This window comes from Gouania willdenowi, chromosome 21, assembly GCF_900634775.1.
Source record: "Gouania willdenowi chromosome 21, fGouWil2.1, whole genome shotgun sequence".
NCBI lineage: Eukaryota > Metazoa > Chordata > Actinopteri > Blenniiformes > Gobiesocidae > Gouania > Gouania willdenowi.
Window position 1 is genome coordinate 7,535,759 of NC_041064.1, and position 11,404 is coordinate 7,547,162.

At 35.3% G+C, this 11,404-nt stretch overlaps 1 protein-coding gene across 1 annotated transcript; it reads right to left on the bottom strand.

The window, feature by feature from the left end:
• Positions 1-1,492: 1,492 nt before the first annotated feature.
• LOC114455096 (homeodomain-interacting protein kinase 1-like) lies at positions 1,493-11,042 on the bottom strand. The gene is made up of 16 exons (XM_028436110.1): positions 11,007-11,042; positions 10,713-10,904; positions 10,381-10,562; positions 9,878-10,001; positions 9,612-9,731; positions 9,432-9,524; positions 9,058-9,227; positions 8,715-8,959; positions 3,985-4,160; positions 3,691-3,882; positions 3,359-3,540; positions 2,856-2,979; positions 2,590-2,709; positions 2,410-2,502; positions 2,036-2,205; positions 1,493-1,937 (listed from the first exon to the last, which is right to left on the bottom strand). Exons 1-16 carry the CDS (start codon positions 11,040-11,042, stop codon positions 1,493-1,495), a joined length of 2,664 nt encoding a protein of 887 aa, XP_028291911.1.
• Between the last annotated feature and the right edge of the window lie 362 nt (positions 11,043-11,404).

Genomic DNA, 11,404 nt, shown 5'->3' on the forward strand with positions numbered 1-11,404 from the left:
ATAAATTGTATGGCGCTGTGTTTCAGGTTGTATGAGAAACTGGGTACATTTATAAAAGTGAAAGATCCCAGATATATATCGAGCGCTGAATTGGGTTCGTTTCCAAAAATGTTGACACACCAGAAAAAATCTGTTCTCTCCATCTTCAACATGCATCTTCTCCTCCAATAATACCTGCAGCCAGTCCCTGAACAGACCTCTGTACAAACAATTTGAGGAATTTTTGCTTATTTTTACCCTTTTTCTGCAACTAAACAAAACTTGCAAAATTTGAAACTATTTTCATCACCTTTTCTTGCATATTTTTGCTCTTTTTAATGCATTTTTGTTACATTACTCCCATTTCTGTCACTTCACAATCAAATTTCAATGCCTTTTTTCTACACATTTTCCACTTTCAAGACATTTTTGACAGTGTCCACAACAAGTAAATGTATTTATATTGCGCTTTTCAAAGATAAAAATCACAAAGTGCTGCACAAAGAAAGGTGACATTAAAAGAGGATAATGTCACATATGTTGACCCATTATTGTTACTTTTGACCATATTTCATGCCTATTTTTTAATTTATTTTTATACCAATTTAACCACATCTTTAAGATCACTGTATACTATTGCACAAATAATAATAAACGTCCTGGATAACACTGGATATCATTCAGAAAAATACATCAAGCCAGGATTGGGTGCTGCTTAGACACTTTTTGTAAAACATCAGAAGTTGAAATATTTTCAGATGAATTGTGAGCTTAGTCCACTCCTTGATAAAAATGTATGAACGTGAAATTTTGTTATCTGCTTTTCCATAGAAAAATGATTATGGAGAGAGTCAAATATTTTCATTATTAGTATTAAACTATTATTAATTGTGTGGTATTATCCGTCATCACAAATGATTTACCAATTCTGAGAATATCAAATATATTATCTATTGTTTTATCACTGGCATTATTATTATTAGGATTATTATTTACGACCATAGTAGGAAGCTGAGATCATGCTGCCATGTAGGAATTTGGAATTAGATTTAGGGCTGACATGGTATTGGGCAATGCCATCACCACTGACTTATTAAAAATGAACACAGGTTTTATTCATTTTGATCCAGGACATTCAGCAGCTCTGCACAACTTTTAGCACACTACAATGTCAGGGACTTCCCTGAAAAGCTTCAAAATATTTGGGAAAAAGGGTAAAAAAATATGAAAACATTAACAAAGCAGGTAAGTTATGAAGTGTATTTATTCACAAATATATATATAGAAATGTAAAATACAATAAAAAAATACATTTTGTTTCTCAGGCACCTTTTAGAACCTCTAAAGGTCACCTTACATTGAAACGAATAAAATAATAAACAATATTTTCAACAATAAAATGTGAAAAAACACAATTAAAACATACAGTCCCATGGTGGATAGGAGAGCAGGAGGACTAGTACGGGATGGTGAATATAAAATAGAATATCATAGAATTGTACAAATACAGAAATTACTCCTGCACTGAGGAACAGCAGCAGCTGAAAAACGTTTTTTGAATTCGGGAGAAGAACCTCCGAATGTTCTTAAATCTCTTGGGGGTGGGGAAGGGGACGTCTTCAACCATAGGTCCATTCACTGATGAAACACATTCCAGACTCTCATCACAACGATTAGGAAACTGTTCTGGAAAGGTACAGATTCCTGAATCACTCTGAGATGCAGGAAGATGGAGTTCTTCTCCCAGATCTTGGCATGGCTCCTGAACGCATCCATTGTCACCATTCACATGAGAAAGAGGGACCTTGGGGACATCTGTCTCAATGTGTGTGACTTGGCTGGATGCAGGAGTGGGCGGGACCTCATCAGCCTCTTCAGCCACATGTGTCTCGCCATCCTTCACAGGAGGAACACGATGTGAGGCCTCCGTTGGCATTAATGCCTGTGCAGTGGTCAGACTAGAGGAAAAATTAAAAAAAAAAGATGAGTACAAAAGTCAATAGAACAACAAGTTGATCTCCATGTGCGTGATTGTCTCCTCAGTGCAGATACTCACTAGTCACTGCTGTCAGGATCCTGGCTCAGGTGGGACATCGTGATAAATGGATGCTGAAGAGCCTCAGTCGGAGAGAATCTCTTCTCCTCATCCAGAGTCAACAGGTGCTTGAGAAAGTCTATAAACGCAGTCCTGTCTTTAAACTCTTCAGCATCCTCTTCTTCATAGATCTGGATTTTAAAAAAGAAAATAAGGAGTTACTGTAGGTCCTAGAACAAGTTCAAACCTCTCTCGCTCAAAACATATGATAATTGTTCACAAAAAATCATACCGTGAGTAATTTCAGCTGATAAATTCATGTATAAAGTAAGTTACATTTTAAATAAGAGGCCGCTGCTAAGTATTTGAACTCAAATATTGTAGAAAATACTTACATAGAGCAGGTCATCCAATGAGAAGCAATGAGGGCGCCATGTGGGCCATTCCTTTGCTTTCACCCTATTAATTTCTGAGTATTCTTCTGGTGTCTGAGGAAACACAATGACAATAATAAGGGTTTAGGATACGTTTAAGGCAACAGTCAAGGTTCAACAACAATAAAAACTATGTTTTACCAGGAGCCTCCATCCTAAGCCAAACTCATCTGCCTCCTGACAGAAGAATCTCTTGGTATGCATGCCAAATAGAAGCTGGTCTTCTGACGGCATACCAAGATACTCCACCATGGCTTTCATCTGCAGAAAGAACACACAATTACACACATTATGAGCAGTTCTTCAAGACTTTATTTACATGTGTATAAAACAGCCGCAACCCTCAGAAATAGCATGTGGGTCATTGAATGGATGGAGGGATGGTGGATAAAAAAAAGATGACCTACCATGAGATATTCACAACTGACGGGGAAGAGGTTGGTATTCAAGTACAGGTTGGCCAGCATATAGCCCAGTCCCCACATGTCAATGGCCTCTGTGAACGGAAGGCCAAGACACACCTCTGGGGCCCTGTGAAGCAAAATGAATGAAATACGCTTTAGAAATCTGTTGCTTAGCACTAAGTACAAACACTATATTGACTAAGGGTGTATTGATTCATCCATTTGATCAATTAATCAATAGAATGGATGACACCTGCACTGTCCAGTATTCAGGGATTTATTTCAGTCACAGTGGTTGAATTATTATTTTTTGCTAAAAAGTTACTGAATCGTTTTTAAGTCACTGAATCGATTTGGATCAAATTGTTCTAAATGAACCAATATTGTCTTTGAATCAAATCGCCAACAACAAATCAAATTGTTGCTAAATTGAATGGTTACACCCCTAATAATGACACAGGTTTGTTACAAAACCACAGAAGTCACTCAGGCTGACACCCTCATACCTGTAGCCCATGGGCTGAAGCCACTTCCCGTGCGTGGTGGAGGAGGATGGATGAGCCAGTCCAAAGTCAATCAGCTTGACTTGTATTGTATCCTCCTCAGTGTTTACCAGCATCACATTGTCAGGCTTCATGTCATTGTGGGTGATCCCCAGACATTGGAGTCTTTGTAATGCGACCAACATCTGCAGGGACAGGATGAGAAAAGACAGAATTATAATGGAGTTCCTCTTATGGAGCTGTTTCAGCTCAGGTTTTAACTCAAAGCTTTCTTAATCGATTAACAAGCATCATCATAGATAGGATTTTAGTCATACAATAAGAAAGGATCATACCTGCTTGGCAATGGGGCGGATTTGGTTCACATACATTGAAGAATCCAGTTTAGTTTTGAGGAACTGTAATAAGTTCATCTCCAGCAACTCAAAGACGAGGCAGGTATAGCTGGAGTACTCAAACCTCTCATGGAACTTGACCAAGTTAAACTGGTCTGGATCCAATCCGTTGATTTTACTCAACATAGACAGCTGGAGGGGAATAAAAGCACAATTAGATCATCTTTATATCACTATTCCCTAAACAGTTCAAAGTTCAAGAACTGTTGGAGGCACCAAGATCCAAACACTCACCTCCTCCTCCACGTCTTGCACAAACGTGTCCTTCATTATTTTTACTGCCACTAATTCGCTGGTGGAATTAACCTGGCACTTGGCCACTTTACCGAAGGCACCTTCTCCGATGAACTCAATGATTGTATATTGAGTTGAGCTGCTCTGCAGAACCTGCCCTAAGATGAGTTGAGACTCTGTCAAAGTGATAGACAGGGCACAAGGTTAGTATTCAGTATTTTAACAGTAAGACTCACATAAACAAAGACATTTTGTCCTGTCCTATAATTTTAAAGTTTGAGTTTTTTTTAAAAAAAACAGTCATATGTTAAGTCCTGTCATTTATTTATTGAATGTGTTGCATTTTCTGTTGATACACTCTAAACAGTTTTTTCCATAAATAATATTTTCAATATATCAAAACCAGATTAAAGTAATTTTATAATGATAATTTGTAACATATTTTAAGTAAATCTAATGATTTACTAAAGTCTTCTTTCATCTTAGTAGATCAGAGTTAATCCTCATATATTGTCTGTAAAGTCTCTTACCTACAGCAGCCATTTCTCAATCAGGTTTTCACAATTTAAACTTTGAAAATACACAAATATTGCTTTTTAAACTTCTCAAGAGAGATAGTTTGTCCAACTGAACCACAAACACTCAGACAAGCTACTGGAGTTATGGCTTTGTTTGGCTCTCTTTCATCTTGCAGCCATGGCAACCAAACTTGAAAGCTGCCATCAAACTGTAATTTACATGCATACATTAGGTGTTGATAAATGAAATAAATATATTTAGGTAGTATTTTTTAGTACTTTTACTCCACTATTGAATTAATAATATAAGGAAGTAGGACTTTTATGAGTTGATTATTAAACGTGCATTTATTTATTTATTTATTTATTATTATTCAGCTTTATTTTTTTGGCTTATTAGTATAGATATACATTCAATAAATAGATTTTATCTAACCTAAATTTCTATCAATGCCCTTGTTCCTCTGTACTTTTTCTCTCCTGTTAGCTTAGTTTTTTTTTTTTTTGTCATTGCTTCAATTTGGATAATGGATTTAAATAAATGAAAATTATAAATACACACACATTTGGCTCTGAAAGACTCTCAAACTGTATTAAACAGTATCATATCCATAAAATATTGAAGGAAAAAGCTTTTCAATATATTAAAACCTGATTAAAGTAATTTTCTATTGATAATTTGTAACATATTTTAAGTAAATCTAATGATTTACTAAAGTCTTCTTTCATCTTAGTAGATCAGAGTTAATCCTCATATATTGTCTGTAAAGTCTCTTACCTACAGCAGCCATTTCTCAATCAGGTCTTCACAAATGAAACTTTGAAAATACACAAATATAGCTTTTTCAAACTTATTGATACTTAGATCAAGAGAGATAGTTTGTCCAACTGAACCACAAACACTCAGACAAGCTACTGGAGTTATGGCTTTGTTTGGCTCTCTTTCATCTTGCAGCCATGTCAACCAAACTTGAAAGCTGCCATCAAACTGTATTGTAAATGCATACATTCAGTGTTGATAAATGAAATAAATATATTTAGGTAGTATTTTTTAGTACTTTTACTCGACTATTGAATTAATAATATAAGGAAGTAGGACTATTATGAGTTGATTATTAAACATGCATTTATTTATTTAATTATTTATTATTATTATTCAGCTTTATTTTTTTGGCTTATTAGTATAGATATACATTCAACAAATAGATTTTATCTAACCTAAATTTCTATCAATGCCCTTGTTCCTCTGTACTTTTTCTCTCCTGTCAGCTTAGTTTTTTTTTTTTTTTTTTTTTGTCATTGCTTCAATTTGGATAATAGATATAAATAAATACATATATAAATGAATATTTTAAATACACACACATTTGGTTCTGAAAGACTTTCAAACTGTATTAAACAATATAATATCCATAAAATATTGAAGGAAAAAGCTTTTCAATATATAAAAACCAGATTAAAGTAATTTTCTAATGATCATTTGTAACATATTTTAAGTAAATCTAATGATTTACTAAAGTCTTCTTTCATCTTAGCAGATCAGAGTTAATCCTCATATATTGTCTGTAAAGTCTCTTACCTACAGCAGCCATTTCTCAATCAGGTCTTCACTATTTAAACTTTGAAAATACACAAATATTGCTTTTTAAACTTCTCAAGAGAGATAGTTTGTCCAACTGAACCACAAACACTCAGACAAGCTACTGGAGTTATGGCTTTGTTTGGCTTTCTTTCATCTTGCAGCCATGGCAACCATACTTGAAAGCTGCCATCAAACTGTATTGCAATTGCATACATTCAGTGTTGATAAACGAAATAAATATATTTAGGTAGTATTTTTTAGTACTTTTACTCTACTATTGAATTAATAATATAAGGAAGTAGGACTTTTATGAGTTGATTATTAAACGTGCATTTATTTATTTATTTATTTATTATTATTATTGAGCTTCTTTATTTTTTTGGCTTATTAGTATAGATATACATTTAATAAATAGATTTTATCTAACCTAAATTTCTATTAATGCCCTTGTTCCTTTGTACTTTTTCTCTCCTTTAAGCTTAGTTTTTTATTTTTTTTGTCATTGCTTCGATTTGGATAATAAATATGAATAAATACATAAATAAATGAAGATTATATGTACACACATTTGGCTGTGAAAGACTCTCAAACTGTATTAAACAGTATCATATCCATAAAATATTGAAGGAAAAGGCTTTTCAATATATTAAAACCTGATTAAAGTAATTTTCTAATGATAATTTGTAACATATTTTAAGTAAATCTAATGATTTACTAAAGTCTTCTTTCATCTTAGCAGATCAGAGTTAATCCTCATATATTGTCTGTAAAGTCTCTTACCTACAGCAGCCATTTCTCAATCAGGTCTTCACAAATGAAACTTTGAAAATACACAAATATAGCTTTTTCAAACTTATTGATACTTAGATCAAGAGAGATAGTTTGTCCAACTGAACCACAAACACTCAGACAAGCTACTGGAGTTATGGCTTTGTTTGGCTCTCTTTCATCTTGCAGCCATGGCAACCAAACTTGAAAGCTGTCATCAAACTGAATTGCAAATGCATACATTTATTGCGGACAAAGTAAATATATTTAAGTACTATACTTAAAATAATATTGAGTATTGAGTCTTGTTTTTTTTTTTTTTGGGGGGGGGTACTTTTTTAATTCTTTTTTTACTTAACTATTAAATGAATAATACAAGTGGATATGGCAATTTTTCTGCAACTACACCAAACTTGCCAAATTTGAACCTATTTTCATCACCTTTTCTTGCATATTTTTGCTCTTTTTAATGCATTTTTGTTACATTGCACCCATTTTTGTCACTTCTCAATCAAATTTCAATGCCTTTTTTCTACACATTTTCCACTTTCAAGACATTTTCGACAGTGTCCACCACTTTTCCCACCTAAGTAAGTAAATGTATTTATATTGCGCTTTTTAATGATAAAAATCACAAAGTGCTGCACAAAGAAAGGTGACATTAAAAGAGGATAATATCACATATGTTGACCCATTATTGTTACTTTTGACCATATTTCATGCCTATTTTTTATTTTTATTTTTATACCAATTTAACCACATCTTTAAGATCACTGTATACTATTGCACAAATAATAATAAACGTCCTGGATAACACTGGATATCTTTCAGAAAAATACATAAAGCCAGGATTGGGTGCTGCTTAGACACTTTTTGTAAAACATCAGAAGTTGAAATATTTTCAGATGAATGGTGAGCTTAGTCCACTCCTTGATTAAAATGTATGAACGTGAAATTTTGTTATCTGCTTTTCCATAGAAAAATGATTATGAAGAGAGTCAAATATTTTCATTATTAGTATTAAACTATTATTAATTGTGTGGTATTATCCGTCATCACAAATGATTTACCAATTCTGAGAATATCAAATATATTATCTATTGTTTTATCACTGGCATTATTATTATTAGGATTATTATTTACGACCATAGTAGGAAGCTGAGATCATGCTGCCATGTAGGAATTTGGAATTAGATTTAAGGCTGACATGGTATTGGGCAATGCCATCACCACTGACTTATTAAAAATGAACACAGGTTTTATTCATTTTGATCCAGGACATTCAGCAGCTCTGCACAACTTTTAGCACACTACAATGTCAGGGACTTCCCTGGAAAGCTTCAAAATATTTGGGAAAAAGGGTAAAAGAAAATATGAAAACATTAACAAAGCAGGTAAGTTATTAAGTGTATTTATTCACAAATATATATATAGAAATGTAATATACAATAAAAAAACACATTTTGTTTCTCAGGTGCCTTTTAGAACCTCTAAAGGTCACCTTACATTGAAACAAATAAAATAATAAACAATATTTTCAACAATAAAATGTAAAAGAACACAATTAAAACATACAGTCCCATGGTGGATAAGAGAGCAGGAGGACTAGTACGGGATGGTGAATATAAAATAGAATATCATAGAATTGTACAAATACAGAAATTACTCCTGCACTGAGGAACAGCAGCAGCTGAAAAACGTTTTTTGAATTCGGGAGAAGAACCTCCGAATGTTCTTAAATCTCTTGGGGGTGGGGAAGGGGACGTCTTCAACCATAGGTCCATTCACTGATGAAACACATTCCAGACTCTCATCACAACGATTAGGAAACTGTTCTGGAAAGGAACAGATTCCTGAATCACTCTGAGATGCAGGAAGATGGAGTTCTTCTCCCAGATCTTGGCATGGCTCCTGAACGCATCCATTGTCACCATTCACATGAGAAAGAGGGACCTTGGGGACATCTGTCTCAATGTGTGTGACTTGGCTGGATGCAGGAGTGGGCGGGACCTCGTCAGCCTCTTCAGCCACATGTGCCTCGCCATCCTTCACAGGAGGAACACGATGTGAGGCCTCCGTTGGCATTAATGCCTGTGCAGTGGTCAGACTAGAGGAAAAAAAAAAAAAAAAAGATGAGTACAAAAGTCAATAGAACAACAAGTTGATCTCCATGTGGGTGATGGTCTCCTCAGTGCAGATACTCACTAGTCACTGCTGTCAGGATCCTGGCTCAGGTGGGACATCGTGATAAATGGATGCTGAAGAGCCTCAGTCGGAGAGAATCTCTTCTCCTCATCCAGAGTCAACAGGTGCTTGAGAAAGTCTATAAACGCAGTCCTGTCTTTAAACTCTTCAGCATCCTCTTCTTCATAGATCTGGATTTTAAAAAAGAAAATAAGAAGTTACTGTAGGTCCTAGAACAAGTTCAAACCTCTCTCACTCAAAACATGTGATAATTGTTAATAAAAAAATCAACCGTGAGTAATTTCAGCTGATAAATTCATGTATAAAGTAAGTTACATTTTAAAGAAGAGACCGCTGCTAAGTATTTGAACTCAAATATTGTAGAAAATACTTACATAGAGCAGGTCATCCAATGAGAAGCAATGAGGGCGCCATGTGGGCCATTGCTTTGCTTTCACCCTATTAATTTCTGAGTATTCTTCTGGTGTCTGAGGAAACACAATGACAATAATAAGGGTTTAGGATACGTTTAAGGCAACAGTCAAGGTTCAACAACAATAAAAACTATGTTTTACCAGGAGCCTCCATCCTAAGCCAAACTCATCTGCCTCCTGACAGAAGAATCTCTTGGTATGCATGCCAAATAGAAGCTGGTCTTCTGACGGCATACCAAGATACTCCACCATGGCTTTCATCTGCAGAAAGAACACACAATTACACACATAATGAGCAGTTCTTCAAGACTTTATTTACATGTGTATAAAACAGCCACAACCCTCAGAAAGAGCATGTGGGTCATTGAATGGATGGAGGGATGGTGGATAAAAAAAAGATGACCTACCATGAGATATTCACAACTGACGGGGAAGAGGTTGGTATTCAAGTACAGGTTGGCCAGCATATAGCCCAGTCCCCACATGTCAATGGCCTCTGTGAACGGAAGGCCAAGACACACCTCTGGGGCCCTGTGAAGCAAAATGAATGAAATACGCTTTAGAAATCTGTTGCTTAGCACTAAGTACAAACACTATATTGACTAAGGGTGTATTGATTCATCCATTTGATCAATTAATCGATAGAATGGATGACACCTGTACTGTCCAGTATTCAGGGATTTATTTCAGTCACAGTGGTTGAATTATTATTTTTGGCTAAAAAGTTACTGAATTGTTTTTAAGTCACTGAATCATTTTGGATCAAATTGTTCTAAATGAACCAATATTGTCTTTGAACCAAATCGCCAACAACAAATCGAATTGTTGCTAAATTGAATGGTTACACCCCTAATAATGACACAGGTTTGTTACAAAACCACAGAAGTCACTCAGGCTGACACCCTCATACCTGTAGCCCATGGGCTGAAGCCACTTCCCGTGCGTGGTGGAGGAGGATGGATGAGCCAGTCCAAAGTCAATCAGTTTGACTTGTAATGTATCCTCCTCAGTGTTTACCAGCATCACGTTGTCAGGCTTGATATCATTGTGGGTGATCCCCAGACATTGGAGTCTCTGTAATGCGACCAACATCTGCAGGGACAGGATGAGAAAAGACAGAATTATAATGGAGTTCCTCTTATGGCGCTGTTTCAGCTCAGGTTTTAACTCAAAGCTTTCTTAATCGATTAACAAGCATCATCATAGATAGGATTTTAGTCATACAATAAAAAAGGATCATACCTGCTTGGCAATGGGGCGGATTTGGTTCACATACATTGAAGAATCCATTTTAGTTTTGAGGAACTGTAATAAGTTCATCTCCAGCAACTCAAAGACGAGGCAGGTATAGCTGGAGTACTCAAACCTCTCATGGAACTTGACCAAATTAAACTGGTCTGGATCCAATCCGTTGATTTTACTCAACATAGACAGCTGGAGGGGAATAAAAGCACAATTAGATCATCTTTATATCACTATTCCCTAAACAGTTCAAAGTTCAAGAACTGTTGGAGGCACCAAGATCCAAACACTCACCTCCTCCTCCACGTCTTGCACAAACGTGTCCTTCATTATTTTTACGGCCACTAATTCGCTGGTGGAATTAACCTGGCACTTGGCCACTTTACCGAAGGCACCTTCTCCGATGAACTCAATGATTGTATATTGAGTTGAGCTGCTCTGCAGAACCTGCCCTAAGATGAGTTGAGACTCTGTCAAAGTGATAGACAGGGCACAAGGTTAGTATTCAGTATTTTAACAGTAAGACTCACATAAACAAGGACATTTTGTCCTGTCCTGTAATTTTAAAGTTTGAGTTTTTATATATGTGAAGTCCTGTCATTTATTTATTGAATGTTTTGTTGATACACTCTAAACAGTATTATCTACATAAAATATTTAACTTTTTTTTTCAATAGATAATATTTTCAATG